Source organism: Eulemur rufifrons, chromosome 10 (assembly GCF_041146395.1).
Source record: "Eulemur rufifrons isolate Redbay chromosome 10, OSU_ERuf_1, whole genome shotgun sequence".
Taxonomy (NCBI): Eukaryota; Metazoa; Chordata; class Mammalia; order Primates; family Lemuridae; genus Eulemur; species Eulemur rufifrons.
In genome coordinates, this window is record NC_090992.1 from 24936041 (window position 1) to 24954830 (window position 18790).

The window sequence follows — 18790 nt, forward strand, 5'->3', positions numbered from 1 at the left end:
TCCTCGGTCTGAGGGCTGCCATCCTGCAAGGCACTGCCCCAGGTGATGCTACTAAAGGCGCCCTCACCTCCAACAGAAATCCCTGCTCTCTCTTGCTCACCTTCCTCCCCAGCGAGTCTCCCAGCTGCACCCAAAAGCAGCCGGATGACGTCATGCCAAGAGCCCACACGTGGAGTCAGAGGGAGATGGGTTGGCCTCTGCTTCAACCAGTTACTAACTGGTGGCTCCGGGCAAGTTCATCTCCTCCCCAAGTCTTGATTTTCTCATCTGTAAAATGGGAAAGAAACTAGCACCCACCCCATGCAGCTGTGAGACATAGATAAGATAGTGCAGGTAATGAACTTGTCCTGATATCTGGCACTTGAGAGGCAGGTTCAATAAATCTCTGTAATAACCATGATAATCCAAAGATGATAATAAGTGGTGGTGGTGGTATACTGTAGTAACAATAGTCCAAAACTTAAACTCTCCCCCTTTGGGAATAGGACTCCTTTATTTTTTATGCTTGGATTTTTTTCTCCCTTTGTGTTGGTGTATACTTAAAAAAAGAAAAAAAATCAAAAGCACACTTTATTTTTTCCAAAAGTCTGGCAAATTAAAAAAAAAACACATACATACACAAGAAACATTCGTTGGTGTCTTGTACCTGTCTTAAAGAAGTTTACCTTAAGTATTTTTTGGTACAGCATTTATATTGCATCTAAAGAACCTCAGCGAACTGTCATCTTTATGTATAAAATGTCATAAGTCATGTCCCCACAATCTCTTTATTTCCCTCTGAGGAAATAAAGTTACATAGTTAACTAAGTTCATCTTAGACATTGTAGGTGACTCTTTCTATGTGTAAAATGTGGCCAAACATGTGTGGAAGGATAGAACGTGTGTCATTAAATGAAAGAATATTTATGGTTTTTAAAAAAGAGTCTTGGCTAAAAATCATGCCTTCTCTCATGGTGAAAATGTGGACTGTGCTCATTTTTTGAAAGAAGAAAGATAACTCTTGGCCTTTAAGAGAAGTTATTTCTGAAAGTACACTTAGAGACTTTTACTTTCTGGGTGAAGTTTTCTGCTAAAGGACACAAAATTCTATATTTCTATTTTATTTCTTTGGAATCAGCAGTTCATTGAACATTTAAAATTCCCCAAATAATCTGCATATATTATGTCTGTCTGCTCACAAGTGTCTGGGGTCAGCTTCACATTAGATTTTGATTTATTGAAAGATTGTTTCTCATAGATCTATCATTTCAGTGTTCTCCCATCTATTCAATCAGAAAATGTTTCGATCATGACCTGAAAATTAAAAGGTAGCATTCTTAATTAAATCAATAAACTAATTGCTATATGGTAGCAATTCAATTTAGGGACTTGGAATGCTCTCCTCGAGCCCGTGCAGACACTCAGCGACTTCAGCCTGAGATTGCATCTGTCAGGCTGTGAAACTTCGAACATTTCATTTCCATTAATTGATTTCCTCAGCGCTCACAAATATAGTATTAAATTCTCAAATAGGCTCTCAGATGGGACGGGTTTTATCTGCATAAAGGCAAATAAAACAATAAACACAAAGCCCAGTTGATTTGAATTTTTGCCTCCATAATATTTAATTATTCATAAACCACTCATGTTGAAAAATTCCGACGGAATAAAAATATAAAATAAGACATTCCACCGGTGAACATACTTTCTGGTGTGGTGGCTGATAACTAATAATGTTATAACAAATGGAGCCGCTTGACGGTATTTCACCCCGTCCTCCCGTAACCACCTCCCCAAACTCCCCACCTCTAAATACACATAATGATCGCATTTGCCAACGAGATTAATTGCCTTCCTCAGTGAACCAGCAGGATCTCAAGTCTACGAATATTTAAAAATCAAACCTCCAGTGCAGGAGTTTTGCAATTTAAATGGGTGTTATTATTGAGCGTATTTTCACATTTACAAATCCTAAGAGATGTATAAAAATGCTGGCCTCATTAAAAGAAAAAGTACAGTTTAGAAAATGTTTGTGAAAACTCTGAGGATGGCGGCTCTGTGTTCTGCTCCATAAAGCATTCAGTGCGTTTGGATTGTGTAGTGCCTTGGGCTGTTTATAAGGGGTCATTTCCCCCCATGGCAATTTCTGCCTATGACCGATTTGATGCCCCCTTCCTTAACCTTCCAAAGCCAACAGGCCAAGGATAAGGCCACCCAAACAGCTTTTTGGACTCTGGTGGGCTCATGGGAATGAAGCCTTCCCCCTGGAGATCTGTTTCCTTTGCAGGGCAGCATGGTGGAAAGGGCTCTGAATTTGGGCCGGATTCTTGGCTTCAGGCATTCTAGCTATGGCCCTTGGGCAAGTAGCTAAACTACTTTGAGTCTTAGCTTGTTTCACTTGCTCAGTGATACTCCCCGACTTAAGGTTGTCTTGCCAATGACAAGATGAAAAAGACTGGAAGATTCTCGTGAATGATAAAACAATATGAAATGTTTATTACATAATGTGAAAAATAATAAAGTAGAAGCAAGTGCCTAGAATTCAAATTAAGTGCCTGAAAATCACTGGACAGAATTCAAACTTTTATGCAGAAAATGGAAGAAGTAGAAAGTGAGGGTATGAAAACATTAGTCTTGACTTAGAGTGTGCAAAATCTCTGTTTCCTAAAGTAACCCTAAAGATTATTAGCCATGAACAAAGATGAGAGGCCAAGCTAAGGACTGCAGTTGGTGGAGAGTGTACATCAACCAAACTTTCAGAGCCCCAAGCTACTAGATTTTCTCTCTCTCTGAATTGCTAAAGTTCTCTCATCATTAATTATCTGCAACCCCACTACTACCAGACTGTGAGTATTTACATAAGGCTTCTACCCTACTGTTTATTAATTCACAAGCATTTATGTACAGCTCCAAGGGGGAGATAAAGAATTTGGAACTTGGACTTGTAGTTCTGCACGGTCCACAAATGCTGCATGTGGCAGTCTGTTTATCCCTCTGGCTTCCTACCCCTCTGTATTTGTGTTGTGCGGTTTATGGTGCCATCATACCTTAAGGGACTCATAGCCTCATGGGGAGGAATGACACAAATGCACCACCATCAGCCAGTGCCTTAAGTTGGAATCCTAGCCTTGCCTGCAACTCACCCCTCTTCCTCACACCTTTCATTCCAGCAGCAACCACGCCCTCTCAAACTGGCCTCCTACTGTTTCTCCTGTCCCCAGCCCCTTTGCTAGACCGTTAGCATAGGTGCTACCTGGAGTGATCCCCCTGACACCTCTTCTCTGAAGCCTTCTCTGATTTCCCTTTCATGCCTCTGTTGAGTTGGCCTTGCTCACCTTTGTCACTATTTTGTGCTACTCCATCCCTTATAAGAGGATATTGCCCTTTTGTTTCCTGGCCTGGAAAACTCCTAGGATGGTGGCTCTGCGTTCTGCTCCATAAAGCACTCAGTGTGTTTGGATTGGGTAGTGCTTTGGGCTGATTATAAGGGGTCATTTTCCCCTGGTGGCAAATGCTGCTTACAACTCCGGTGCCTAGCACCCCACCTGGCACAATAATTAACACACAAAAGATCACCGACAATGAAAGGTAGCACGTGCTAAGTACCAAACGGTGAAAGTGGACAGGATCCTGTGAGTTCAGGGAGGGTTCATGCTGGAAGGATAGCCTGAGCGGGGAGGAGCAGGGTGGTCGGGCAGGGGTTGGCTCTGGGCTTCCTCGTCTCAGAATGCCATGCGGCGTGCTGATTTTCTCCTTTCCCATTGCCTGTCTCAGTAGTGCCATCCAGCCCCACCATGGCCTCCTCCACAAGCCTCCCCTCCAACTGCAGCAGCTCCTCGGGCATCTTCTCCTTCTCACCAGCCAACATGGTCTCAGCCGTGAAACAAAAGAGTGCTTTCGCGCCAGTCGTCAGACCCCAGACCTCTCCCCCTCCCACCTGCACCAGCACCAATGGGAACAGCCTGCAAGGTAAGCCCCCGGCCCCACCTGCCCACCCAAATCCAGCGCCCTGACCTCACCCTCCCAGGGCCTGAAGCAGATACATCACTGTTGCTGAGGGGATCAGCCGTGAGCATTCCTGCTTCTCTCTGCCCTCCTCTCTTCTGTTTTTTTGTGTTTCCTTTCCTCAGCCCTGGCCCCTGGCCCTTGGCTCTACTCATCCCTCTGCTGGAGTTGCCTGCGAGGTCCTCTTTCCAACTGCAGCAATTCTGCTCAGGCCCGGGATTTGCTTGGGAAAACTGCTTCCACTTACTAACGCCGCCATTTCTCTTTTCTCCTCTCTCATTCCCTGTTGTCCTCATTATCAGATCAGTCTTTTGTGGATTCTAGCAAGTTCTCCACTGCAGGGTCTCTCCCGGGACTGGCCTTCTCCTGAAGTAGGTCACTCAACCTTCCCTTCCTGTTGCCTGTGTCAGAGTGAACGCGTGTGGGGCTGATAACAGGGAGGGGGTGAGCCATGTCCCCATCAGAGCCCTGAAGTTACAGCATCGGAGACCAAAGGTCAAAGACATACTGCTGGGATCCAGAAACCCCAAAATACCACTAGGGTATTCAGGTTCATCTTAAACTTGTTCAATCACTTTCCCACTATGGAATATGGAAAACAACAGAGTCACCAAAGAGTTGAGATGATGTTTTAATTCACTGAGAATAAAATTACCCACCCTTTAAAAATGGGCCCACCATTTCTCAGCACTACATGGTAGTGTTAGCCTGCACTACCTCATTTATTGCCCCCAGAAGGATTGTGTGATAGGTAGTCAATGCCCCTACTTTGCAGATGAGAAGACTACAGGCTAGAGAGGTTATGAAATTGCTTGCTTTCCACAGCTGGTACGTGGCAGAAGCTGGCTTCCAACTCAGGCTCACTCATTCATCTTTTTCTGTCTTCCAAGTACTTTATTACTCAAAGGCGGTACAAAGGACTTACCCAGGATTCCTAAGGCAGCTGGGAGAAAAGTAAGATCAATAAAACAATCAGCCACCATTTATTGAGCACTGACTGAATGGTGTGTTCTGTGCTAAGCACAAAACAGACCTTATCTAATTTAATGCTCACAGCTTCCTGAAGTATAAGGGCTATTGTGATCTACATTGTACAGATGATAAAATGGAAACTTAAAGATGGTAGATACCTGCCCACAGAGCCAGTAATTGTTAGAGATGAATGTGAACCCCAGTGGGGTCTATGTCCTCCCTGGTGCAGGTCACATGGAGGTCTGGGAGGGGTCAGGAGAGCAGTACACACGTCTGGGATTTCTCAGCCTGTTTCTTATGTATAAGTCCATGCATATTTATACTTATCTACACATACTTCTTTACACTGTTGTAAGCATATATTGATTCTCCTGAAGACCCTATGGTGTCGGTACTAGTCCCATTGTACAGATGGGGAAATTGAGGCTCAATTTGCTTGAGGTCACACAGTGAGTAAACGATAGAGCCAAAATTGAATGCAAACCATGTGACTTCAGAGCCTGGGCACCTAATCACTTTGTCTTTCTGCCTCTAGAAGGGCTGAGAAACCTGCTGGCAGGTCTGCCCAGCACAGCTAAAGTCGTTGCCCAGCAGAGCATGCCCATGCTACTTACTCCAACACACACTGGCGAATCCATCCTCTTAGAGGAAAGGGGAGAACAACCCACCTGGAACTACACTGCAGGCAGGATTATTCCGGATAGAAAATGCCCACCCCCGCAAAGGGGAGCCACCCATTCCTGCAGGTCTGACTCCTTTTCAGCTAAAAATAATGCTTTGTCACCCTCGGTACACCTCCGGCTGGCAAACCAGGGGTGTAATGCTTGAGCGAACATAACTTATAATAGGTTTAAATGATGATCATGCATATGGAAAGCAGAAATGTACCATTCTTGAGCTGCCAATCTCAGCCTTTGTTAAACATAGATTTGACATCAGAAACAAGATAGGATGGGGTTTGTAATCAACAGTTGAGGGGTTGCACTCGAGAGGAGAAGGCCCCTGCTGTCGGGAGGTCAGGGGCTGTATCACTGGCCGGCAGTGACGTACGTGGGCAGCCCCCAGCGTGGCCTGATGTCCTCTCACGCTGTGTGGACCTAGGAGAGAGCAGGAAGGGACTGGAAATAGGAACTGAGCTCAGGTTTTAGGACCTCCTGGGTTTTTTGGAAGATCTGGTGACATAAAGGTGTGCGTGTGTTTAAGTAATGGTGAAACGGCTTCAAGACAGGGACACATACAAAGTTTGTGCATTTTTCCTCTGCCGCTTTCCTAAGCCGATTCTAACCAATGACAGATCCCGAAAGCACAGAGGCTGTTTCTCCTCTATGAGTAGCAGCCCGGTCTCTGCCTCACGTCACCTTTTCTAACGCAGAGCAGCACAGCGAAGGGGGTTTGAGGTCTGACCCAGGCCGCACTTCGGGCTGGATGTGCTGTTAGGAATGATGCCGTCCTCCCCTTCTGATGGAACATGTGTCATGGAGATTCTTCTGGACTTTCCCCTACTCCATGCTCTGACTATTGAGCATGATTAAAAAAAAAAAAAAAAAAGTGGTTTTTGTTGTTCCAATACTGTCATGCACCACATCTCCCTACTTTTGAGGGAATGTTAGTGGCGGGAGTACGAGCAGAGACATTAAAGTCAAATGAACTGAGACCATCTTACTTTAGCTGCTCTTCTTTCTGTCCACGCCACCTGCAGCCGGGGCACTCACAGCTGGGGCCCGCGCTCGGGGGTCTGCATACCATCTCAGGCAGGGCAAGGAGGACCCAGCCTTCGGGGGCCAATACCAGTTTTTCAGGCCAATGCCATTTTGTCAATACCATCTTTTTAACGCTTGCTTGGGCCATAATAGTTTTCCCTTGTGACATTCTGGCAGTGGGCTTCTAGAAATACTTCATCTCTAACCTTCCAAACTCCATGTCTATTATAAAAAGGGACGTAGGCAGGGTATAGAATTGGGTAAAGATTTCCGAAGTGTTTTATTCCTCCTTCTCCTTTTCAATGTTACAGTAGCACCTACTTCATTTAGAACCGCCTAGTTCAGAACCGTGATCATTAAGACAGGGCAAGTGACTAAGAAAGAGCTGGTTAAGCAAATCGACCATGGAAACAAGATTAGAGGTGACACATTTGGGCTAAGTGTTTTAAAGGCCTATTTACCTCCATCTACCTCTCTGTTAATTGTACATCATTCTGTTTTTTCTAGAGTCTACTCCTTAGAGCCCTCTTCCCCAGCAGCCCCCACTTAGCCTCCTCTATTCACTGCATGCCTGTTTATTCCCTCCAAAATAAGCATGGCAATCTCACAGGGTGTCGATGATGGTGAACACAGCCACCGACGTGGGAGGGCTTATTCTCAGCCTGGCTCTCAGCCACCCTTTGATGTAGGCTATTCATCATCCCCATTTCACAGATGTGAAAACAGAGACTTAAAGCTAAGTTAGCCCATCCAGAGTTACACAGCTAACAAATAGGGAAGCAGCGGCTTCAAACCTGGGCAGACTGACCTATGTTACACCCCTATGCTATATTGCCTTACCGTATTCAAGCCACTGGGTTAGGCCCATGTGGGCTACAAAATCCTGACCTTGGAAACTTTCTCTGTATTAGGAGAGACACGACACCCAGGTAAATAAGGCAGATCTGCCTGGGAGAGATTGGGACCCTCGCTGGGGCAGGAGAGAGGAGGGAAATGAAAGATTAAGGAGAATTCAGAACAGCCTCATGGATGTGGTTGCCTGTGAACCAGACCTCAGATGAGGGGTGAGTAGAATTAGGCCCGGGGAGATGCGGCAGAGGGGTGTGTTAAGCAGAAGGACTGAGGGCAACCTCAGCAAAGGAGCAGAGGCAGACGAGTCCCCGGTGATGTGCAAGGACCAGTGAGTGGCTCATCCACCCGGAGCGCAGGTGCCAAGAAGCAGGGGTAAGGTCGAAAATGGAGGTCCTTACCTGGAAGTCAGGAGTTCTGTTTCTTTACATATACTTTATAATTCAGAGACTCTACCATGATCACAGCTGGCTTTCTCTCCCAGGTAGATAAAACCTTTGAAAATCTACCATAGGTCTGAGGAATTTTTTTTAGGACTAAGCAACTCTTGTCTCAGAACTTCTGGGGTTCTCACAAGATGTCCTGTTAAAAAAATAAGAATGTGGTGGTCGAACCCATTTAGAAATTGGTGCTTACCGAATCACTGTCTTGGAGATCCATGAAATAGAGGCTCTGAGACATCCTGAAGTTAACCAAAACTGACTGTTCCATTTAGTTTGCTAAACTTACTTGCGTACAGAATCCTTTTCCGTGGATTAAGACCAATGAAAAACTTTGGAAAATTCAGCTGTACTTTGGATTTAAAGAGAAAAATGCAGAGACTCCTCCTTCCATTCTTCTCTAGATGAAGTCATTGATAAATCCTGATTCCAGACTCCCCAAGTGTGCCTGTTGTCATAGGCCAAAGACTTGAGTCACCCACTGTGCTTAGCCTTTGATCATGGAGACGTCCTCTCTCTTCTCCTGAAGCTCGTGTCCCTAGAGCTTGGGTTCTCTGCAATTCAGGCCTCAGAGGACATCATTAATCCAGAAAGAGGCAGCCCCAACAAGGCTGTCACATGCCATTAGAATCCCCACTAATGTAGTGATTCTAAACCATGACCATGTTGTCTGTGCAGTGAAAAATTAAAAACAGAAAGGCCAGAGTGATTTCACAAATATAGTACCCATATACTGATTTTTTTCTTTCCTACGTTGCTGAAGCTTAGGCTGGCTGGTTGGCTTCTCTCAAACTTTAAGTATCATGCAGTTTGGTACCAAATCCTGTGGAATTGTCTTTTTCTCCATGCACATATTCAGTCTGTGCAAGATCTACCCCCCCCCCACACCCTGTTCCTGATTAGCTCATAACGCTTACACATATGGTGGTTTGGGGAAGACCACATTCCACCCTCCCACTCCAACTTCTCCCAGCTCTGCAAGACTTTCCATTTTGTCTTTGTTCTTATCAAAATGTGGCAACCGGAATGAAAAATGCATTGCCTTTCAAACCAATAGCTTTCTGAGCTTCCATCAGAGAACGTGATCCCCTAGCTGCTGGGGCAAAGGGCAGAGCCGCCGTGGCCTTGTGATGTCTTGGCACATGGTGCGGGGAGTGTGGTGTCCTCATGGGAATCTTCATGGGCCCCACTTGGGCAAGCCAGCATGCCAGCAGCATTTCTGGAACATTCCAAGCTTCAGACACCCATCCTTCTCACCCACATAATTAATCTTCAGATTGCAGCACGGATAGAAGAAAAACAGCTCCTAAAACCTGGGAACTTCATGCACTTATGCAGTGAGATTTCTTTATTTAAAAAATAAAGGCCTCTTTTGAGGTGTCTAAGCTCAGAGGCCACAGACATCTTTACCCACAATTCACTCATCAGTAAGCATTCTGCCTTTGGAGTTGAGGAAGTCCTGAATGAGATTTAGGGCTCTGAAACCCCCTGATATTACACACAGAATTCTGGGTGTAGACACATATGGGCTTCTTCCAGAGAGAGGTTCTCAGAGACGTCTGTTTGGCCCCATGAAGGAAAAAAAAAGTGGGAACAGGCCAAACCCACCCCCTAGAGCCCCTCAGATATGTTTGTTTTTAATTTCTTTCTTTCTTTCTTTTTTTTTTTTTTTTTGCCAACATGTTTAAACTGCGCTTTTTCATCCTTTAAAAAATTCACATCTCCAACCTCTCTTGACATAAGTCAGAAGCTCGGGGGGCTGCAAGTAGGCATTCCTGCACAGCACAGTTTGGTGGGAACCGCCCTCCTGCCCACTCTGACAAAGGCATGTCCTGGCAGTGTCACCTCCGTCCCCACCCAAGGAATTCTCTCACTTGTATTCCCAGCCTGGAGTCTTGAGGTGCTGGAGTTTGCAGCCCTTGTAGTTCAGACTAAGAAGTGCTGTTAGCTACGGACTAGCACTTCAGCTAGCTTTGCTTTCGAACTTTTAATGTGGCCTGAAGTGGAGGTTTAATCTAATTAATCTAACACATTATTCAGGAATGAAAACACTGCTTAGATTTTATTTTTTTTTCCTGGCCATCCATTTGAAATGTTTTCAGGGCCCAGCTAATAAATGTGGACTGGACCCACCAACCAAATTAGCTAGAAGTTTGTCAGCTTTCTACTTTACCTTGATTCATATTGCCGCTGCTGGAGCTATTTGTACTGTAGGGAACTGTCCTTTAAGGCCAGGCACACAGAATAGGTTTTGGTAGGAGGCAGAAGTAGACGTGCTTCTTTTGCCACAGGCTTCGCCCTCCTGCTGTCTTTAATAAGGGTGCCTGGACCCACCTCCAGCCTGGATGAAAAGCTCCTGAGGGAGGCGGAGCCATGCTGGGCTGTCACACAGCAAAGACCCCCTGCACCTCCTTACCTCAGAGCGACAGCATCTTGAATTCTCAAGTTAAGGCTCGCATTGAAATACCGAGCTCCCGGTTTCAGTCAAATCTAGGGCTCACTTGAATCTTACGGGGACTGCATTTCCAACTGATCCCAAATCTTTGGGGGTTTAAGTTGGCCTGCATTTGGCAAAAGGCAACTTCCTGTTTCTAAGAAAAAAAGGCTTATGAGGGCTTACAAAAAGGACTCCAGGAGCTTTTGGGCTGCAAAAAGGGCTCTTGCAAAACAACATTTGGATGATTTACGTGTAAATGAATCAGAAACATGTGGATTGAATTTCCTTGTGAATACAGATGGGTTTAAAAATTAACGGAAAAAGTGTTTGGCAAAATGCTTTTTGGTTTTTCTTTTAATTGAATCTAAAATGTCAGGGGTGAGGGGTTGGCGGGGGTGGCGCACAGAGGGGTGGCAAGCAGGAAGAATGGGGGCGCCTCAGGGCTCAGAGCCCTGCCTCGCCTCCCTGAGTTTACTGCAGGATTTGTGGTAGTGGGGTCCGCTTAAAAACAAAAGGGGACATCCTTCCCGACGTGATCATTGGTAGATGAAGAGGGCCCACTTCCTAGACGTAGTCATCACTGACAAGGACATTCATTTAAATTTGGAATTGTCAATTAAAAGAAAGCAACAACTTTCTCTCTCTGCCTGACAGGACACTAAGCTATCTTGGGAGCCAACGTGGCTGCCCCTTGCTGCTAATATAAGCGTCTTTGTCACCTCGGCATATTTCGAAGTTGTCACCCTGTTTTAATTTTCTTATGAGTATCCCTTTATTCCTCCCACCCACCCAGCATGTGGGGAGAGCCACGTGGACGGTGCCTATTTGATAGAAGAGGAAATACAGCCCAGAGAAGTTAAGCAACACAAGGTCACACAGCTAGTTTAGTAGTAGAAGTGATGGCTTCGACATCACAGCAGCTAACGTCCATCAGGCCCTTCCTAGGAGCCAAACCCAGGCTAAGCACTTCACATGTGTTATTGTAGTTCAATCTCCGATAACCCTAAGTGCTGGGATTGACTGTATTGTCTAGTTGAAGCAGCTGAGGCTCAAAGAGCCAAGTAACTACCTGGGGGGGGTGGAGGGGGGGCCGGGGGGGGGGTACAGACTCCGGAGCGGAAAAGCCAGAGGCCAGGACTGGGCCTGATTCTATGTTCTCTAAATACCACTCTATTTGGCCTCCTATAATAACTCTGAACACTCTGAAAAATTTTTGGTTACCTCAAACAGCCTTCCCTTTTCCCAGGATCTCACCCCAGCTTTCCGAGGCTACAATTTTCTAGGAAATATGGTCAGACCATTCCAGAACCCTTGAGTGAAGCAGTGGTATGGAAGACATTCTGCAGTTTCATGCAAACCTGTCTTCTCCCTTCTTCTCCATGCTTTTCCCGTGTGCATGGCCCCTGTGAGCGAGGCCTGCTGTAGCTGGCATCTCCTTCTCCCAGCCCGAAAACTGCAGGGAAGGTGCTTAGACTGCTGCTCTGTTGCTGTTTTCTTGCTTATACAGAGCATAGGAAAAGCCTTGTTTTTTTTGTAGAAATTGCTTGCAGTTGCAATGGATTGGTTCTTTATATTTTGGGTGTGAAGGGGAGGGGGAAAAAAGGGACAAATTGAAAATTCTCACTATTTTGCAAGGTTTGGGGCTGCAACTTTCCCAGCGGCATTCGAGCTATGCAACTTTCTAGTTATGTTTTAAAATTGAAATCAGATTTGGAGGGATGTTTAGGATATTCTGTTCTGTTAAGGATACATGCACATGCTGATTTATTATAATTTTTAATAAAGTACTTGTATATTTTATAACTAAAACTCATTCCAGAGGAGATGAGAGCACATTTGTGGCTAACATTCAAACAACATAACTGTGTGTGGGTGTTTTTTTTTTTCCCCCCGTCTTTATTTTTTTTCTCAGTGAGAAGTTTGGATGTAAAACCATTGACTTCTGTCTTCTCTTTCCATAGCGATATCTGGCATGATTGTTCCTCCCATGTGAAAGAATTGCCTTGAAGAGTTTTATTAATGAAGAGGTTGGATTCTGCTACAGAGAGTAATCTGATATAAGTCCCAGAGTGGAACTTTTAACTCAGGCCTTTTTAAGAGGAATCACAATAACTGCAGATTTTTAAACAAACAAAATCACCGACCTTGCAAATACTGAAATTGGAAGGGGTCTGCAAGTGCAGGGTGTTGGTTAAAGTTGTACCTCCCAAGTATTTGGGGGATATATTTATTCTGTATTGGTAAAAGCAAATTCAGTTTTTCTTTTTCTTTCTTTTTTTTTTTTTAAGCTTAACTCTGCAATCATTTGTCTTTTATAAACCGTAAAGCTATATACAAGGGACACTATAAATAAGACTCCATGTTTTAATTTATGATGTTTTTAAAGCTGTGTAAAAGGAGAATGAAGTGGTGATATTTACAAAAAAGTTAAAAAAAAAAAAAAAGAAAAAAAAAAAAAGCTTGTATGGGACAGAATAGGAATGCCAGTTAGATTTTTTAGGAAAACTAAGGGTCGGCTTTTGCGCCTTAAAGCATATCAAATGGTAGTTAGCTCAGACAGTGCATTTTCAATATCTAACTTAACACGCCATCCCTTAGCAGTGCAAGCTTATTTATCTCTTTTGTATTGTTGTCTTAAGTAACTGTGTAAATAAATGCAGCCTGGAAAGTTAAAAAGCGATGTAAGTGATCACGTTTTTCCCTCTACTCAACAATCCAGTGCCTCTAGACAGATTGTTAAAACCGCATATTTAAATCTGATCTCATTCTCTCATTTTACTTAAGTCAACTTCTTCTGAAGCCAATGGCCTCTCAAGAGCTTGGTGGCACACATACTGTGTGAGAATCTCCTTTGAGACTTCATGGAACAGGGTCTAGGCACAGAATTCCACACTCGGCCCTTCAGTTAGCAAGCCAAAATCTCACTTACACTCCCCCATTGACAAGTTTAAAGTGTGCTCATCCCAAATGCTGACTTCTAAATCCTCCAAAAGCTGACAAAAGCAACATGGCAGGTGTTTCCGATTTTCCCATTCAAGATAGCGCCTCTATCTGTCGACCCTTAACCATCTGTAACGTAATAGATTAAAACAACAGGTTAAGTGCTTTGGAATTAAGAGTGAAAACGAAACTGGGGGAAAGGAAAAGAAGGTTGAAACCTCCAAAACATAGTTTTCTGTTCTATGAAAATTTTTGCTCTCATTATCTGGGAAGTGTTCTTAAAAGGAAGAATTAATAGCAAAGATGCAGCAAAGCTCTGAGGATGCATTTGCCTGATATTTTTTCTTTGCTGTTGTGTTTTTGTATGTAGTTATAAATACTGTAGATTTTTTTTTTGTGATTTTTTTGCCAAAGTTGTTGTTCTATTTATACATTTTAATGTCTTAAGACGGTTTTTCAATAACACAAAAAAGATTTTACTGCATATTTTGCAAAGAAAAAAAAAGCTCACTACCTTTAGCTTGCACATACTTGCAAAGTTAATTAAAAGGCTTTTTGTTTTAAAGGGGATTTTGTAAAATATCCATATAAATAATGTATTTATCTTTGGAATTTGTACATTGCTTTTTCCCTTCTTCCTCTTCCTCCCGCCCCCAGTTTATTTTATTGTGTACCTTTGCTATGTGAAAAGTGCGTATTTGTTTGGTCACACTTGTATTAGCTGTTTCAATGTGATTTTTAAACATTTCATTTATAGTTATTTTTAGTATTGTTTTAAACCATGCTTCAATTTTTTTTATTTCCACCCAAAAGCCATTGTCTATTTTTGTATTATTTGTAAGTTAAGAAGTTTTTTCCAATATATGGCAAAAAAAAATAGTAGCATATTATTCTTGTAGTATTTAGTTCTGTAGACTAAAAAAAAAATGTATCCTTTGCTTTGGAAGCTTATAAAATGAAACCTAATGCTGTTTTACTCTATTAATATGCATGGAATCTCTCCCTTTGGAGTGACGCATTTTGTGCATTAAATTCGGGGGAGAAACTTCATAGAAATCAATGAACATACTTTCTTTCTTAAGTCTGCTTGTATATTTCCTCTGTCTTTCACATAAATATAAACCAGCAGATTGGATGCCTTAACAATGCAAATCATATTCATTTCACTTGTACATTGTAACTGTGCACCAGAACTGTCAGTCATCACTAACATTCTAAGAAAAAAGAAAAAGAAAAAAGAAAAAAAAAAAAAAAGAAATCGAAAAGCACAAAAGAACTGTTTTGTTACCTTAAGACAATGTAACTTTTTCTAGTAGAGCAAGAAATCATTTACAACAATGCTGCAACTGTGCATGCCCTCATATGGATTTTGCAATGGTTTTCACTAGACTGTCAGAGTGCGATTTTTATGGGTTGGGGTGGGTGGGGGATGGGAGTTTCGGGAGGGAAGGGAGGGGAGGAAAGCTGATTTTTCATGGTGAGAAATAATAATGATGACTAATAATAATAAAAAAACTGGAAAATGTAAGCAAGGTGGACGCATTGCTTCTCGGTACTCAGAAAGGTTGTCTGAATTCGTGTGGTAAGCGCTGGCCTGAAGATGTATACAATTTAAAGCCATATTTTGTCTGGTGAGCCCCTTAACTGTTTGTGAAGGAACGGACGGTTAGCCGGTAAGGTGTCTGGCTTAGACCTTGACAACAGAGCTACCCATCTGTCAGCCATGTGCAGTGGTTAGAACTTTTCTTGAAAGTCCAAAGAGCCTTTAAAACATGTATGATTTGTGTTTTGTTGCTTCTATTTATATATTGATTAGATGAAATGACATTCTGGCCCTCTGACCCTCTTTCTTCAATACAAAAGTTTTACAAGGAAAAGATGTTCCCCTAAATACAGAATATGGCTTTAAGAAGGAAATGAAGTAGAGAATTAAATTACGATTTCAGTTTTGGGGGAAAAATACAGCTTCTGGATGACTGGATTGCATAACATGCCCTGGCCTCCCATTGTACTAGGATGCAGCTTAATGAAGTCATCTCTAAATCTACTAACCTTTCACCTTCGTATTAAAACTTTTTTGAATAGACACACACTGTACAGTTCAATTGTTAGAGAACCTAACTACTGTAGAGATTGTTATAATTTTTTTTTTTTTTGCAAAAATTCAAGCTGTAAAAACTTTTCAACTTTCACAATATTTAATTAAAGTTACTTCCTGTCTGTGATGGCAGCTCCTAGTTGTGTATTCATTTCTCTATTTCAGATGAGCCGAAGTCCAACCTAATGTAAAAGATCTGGGTTTGCAATTACTCAGACCGGTGTTGACACCCAGAGAAAAGGAATCAGGGTAGTCCTGGGACACCCACTTTCTTTCTTTGGAGGTCCTTGGGGATTTGCTAATCTGGGATGCAAATTAAACACGCGCAGCGTACTGCTGCCCTCTGCCGGCAGCAGCTGAGCGTGCACGTGCCCACGCCGGCCCACAGAGGAGCCAAGAGACCCCAACAATTTCAATGGTCAAGCAGTGAGACATCCCCCTGCAGTCAGTGAATTGTGAATCCAAGAACTGGCCATTCTAGAACCTCATCTTTCCTGCTACAAGTCTGAACCCAGCCCTTCACACACAACTGCTAATTAATCCCAGCGAGCCTTCTGGTCAATTAATTATGTGCCCTGGCTCATTGATGAGGAGGCATGTGTGAACTCAGAGCCTGCTATGATCTATATTTTTAATCCCATGTGGATAAGACACTTTCCCTGTTGGAAAAAAAGTACATTTATCTGGAATAAAACATTCCACAATCACCCAGTAGGTACATACTCATGTAAAATTGCTTCACTTTAAGTTCCATCATAATCGTAAGTCTTTCCAATTGCACGTTCAGTTTTTCCTCCTGTTTCAATTATTGGACATAATAAGGTTAATGATACTTGTAAAATGCCTTGCAAACTCAGTAAATAAGCCATAGGACAACAGAAATTTGGTGGCCAGAGCTAATAGGCTGGCAGACAACTAGCAACACAATCATTCATGTTGGGCACTGCTGATACACTTTTGCTCTGGAATAAAACCCAATTGGAGGTAACAGAAGAGTATAATGTATAAGTTAGTAAGTCTCCATTAATAAGTTGCCATTATTTTCTTAAAAAGGAAACCCATGCTGATTAGTTTGGCCATTCAACATACATGTTTTTTGGAATTCTGTATTAGATGCAGTTCCCCGTAGTAGATGCAGAAGATGAAAATTGACCCCTGTCCTACGGATGCTCACGATATCAGACAAGACAAACCTACATTCAAATTACACTGGTCTAGAATGGTAGACGGGCCAAGACAGGCCTGCCACAATGCTCCACAGAACAAAACTGACATCCACACCTCTGACATCCCGGCGTCTACGTGCCTTAAGGCCTGCCTCTTGGAAGTGTTCATTCATTCATGCAAACCTTGCATGTTTACTGTGCATCTGTCACTAGGCAAAGCATGTTGGATACAAGAGGAGTACAGAGACATTGTTCCCACCCTCTTGGGGCTTACACTTGAGTGGGGCCAACAGACACTAAGCAACCACCCAAGTAGATATAACAATAATGGTAGTGGAGAAAAGGTCTAGAATGCTCTGAAAGTACATTACCGTGGGGTCTCATTTAACCTGAAATGCTGGGAAGGGCATCCGGAGAAAGTCACATTTGAGCTGAGATGCAGAAAATAAGCAGGAGGTAACCAGGTGGGGCCTGCCCCTTGGGAAGAGGGAATGATGGCAGGTATAAGAACTCCGAGCTTTTGGGCGGATGAGGGGCATTCAGGAACAGAAAGACTGTGTGAGTGGAGTGTACAGATGTGCATGATGAGACTGTGGAGCTTGGAAGTTCGATTCAGAGCCCCGTGCTTTGTACTGTGCTAGATGCCAGGGCGAGCTGAGCCAATCAGCCACAGCTCTTGCCTGTAAGGCCTGAGGCGAGGCTCGTAAACTCACAGTCCCATATTGTTCACGGGGGCTATGCTGGCTAAAAAATGAGGGGGTGAGGTAGGGGTACAAACAGACACACCGAGCGTGCACGCTGGCCTGCCGCAGGCAATTGCTCCCACGTGGGAATATAGGCCCCATGATGCCCACCTTTCATTTTTCAAGAATGCCAAGTATGTTACTGGATTTTTTTTAATGTGAAATTTTCATTTTTGAAATATTGGCAACTAATCAAAAACAGTGTTTTAAAAACACTGTCCTGGGCAAACAAAGTCCCTGATCCCCTAGATGTCAGTTTGGGACTTCTGGCCAAAGGACAAGTTACTAAAGCAATATTTACATAGCCTGCTGTAAGAGTCACAGTGATGCGTTCTATTCACGGGGATGAAGGGACGGTACAAAGAAGCGGGTGCTGCCCCGCGGCTCTGCAGGACGCACCGTACTCCAGACACACAGGGGAAAGTCGGTGACGGAAGGCCCTGGCCAATGCTCTGGGAGCTGACTCTACGAGAAGAAATTTATTAAAATTAATAGGAATATGGAAAAATAGAATCCCATGCTTGTGAAAAAAATCCCCTGTCCTCTGCAGTAGCCACATTCAACGTACAAGCATAGCTCAATTTTTTTTTTTTAAATAAACCTCTGTTTGCCTTGCAGAAAGCCCCTCATGAATGAGTTCATTTTTAAGCAGACTTTCTGAGAAGCGAACACTTTCCAACACACCGTGCTAAGGGTCATGCCCACTCTAGCATGCTCCAAACCACGTTCTCAAGGATTTTGCTCCTGAAATTATTAACTCCTCTCTCTCCAACATCATCCATTTCTCCTTCCTCAATATTGCATTCTCATCGGGCTACAAATATGATTCCCCTGGACAGAAAAAACAACAACGATTTGACCTCACTTTACTTTCCATCTGCCTACCGTCTTCCTGCTCGCGTTACAGCCGATCTCTAAAGAGTTGTCTATGCCCGGCTGTCTGCTCCTCTCCACGTGTATTTTCTCATTATCCATATTACAATACATGTTCATTGTAATGACAAAGCGTGGAGAGTCGTACATGTTGTACAAGGGGGGATCTAAATTTATATTTTAGAAATATCATCTTCACAGCTACACAGAGAATCAATTAGAGGGGGAAGGAGAGGAAGTAGAGGACAACTGGGACCAGGCAAGAAATGAATAGTTTGGACTAGGGGAATGGAAAAGAAGGAAAACAGATAAGTTTAAGAAATATTTAGAGAATAGAGCCATCAGGATTTAGTGAGCGATACAACGTGGGGATTGAGGGAAAGGAAGACGTCATGATTAAGCTCAGTTTTCTGACTGGGGCCACTGCTGTTAAAGAATGGTTGGTTTCTCTGGGCTGTTTCCTTGCTATGGAGCTTGATGGTGAAATCCCTCCCTACTATTCCCTTTCCCTTTGCTTTCCTTCCCTCTTCCAAATATGATCCTCTTCTCCAGAGGCTTCTATATTTACATTAGGAATGAAATTTAGTT

The 18790-nt window shown here is 43.4% G+C and overlaps 1 protein-coding gene across 16 annotated transcripts in view; it reads left to right on the forward strand.

Moving 5' to 3' along the window:
- Positions 1-15547, forward strand: part of EBF1 (EBF transcription factor 1) — a 385100-nt gene extending 369553 nt beyond the window's left edge. For 7 of the 16 annotated variants that reach the window (XM_069484298.1, XM_069484285.1, XM_069484286.1 and 4 more), the window contains 2 exons: positions 3754-3948; positions 12344-15547. In XM_069484298.1, the coding sequence (XP_069340399.1) occupies positions 3754-3948; positions 12344-12375 (227 nt within the window). In that variant the 3' untranslated portion in view covers positions 12376-15547. Of the gene's footprint in view, positions 1-3753; positions 3949-4286; positions 4356-12343 lie in introns of those variants that run through there. The other 9 variants (XM_069484282.1, XM_069484294.1, XM_069484283.1 and 6 more) reach the window with 4 other exon arrangements.
- The last annotated feature ends 3243 nt before the right edge of the window (positions 15548-18790 follow it).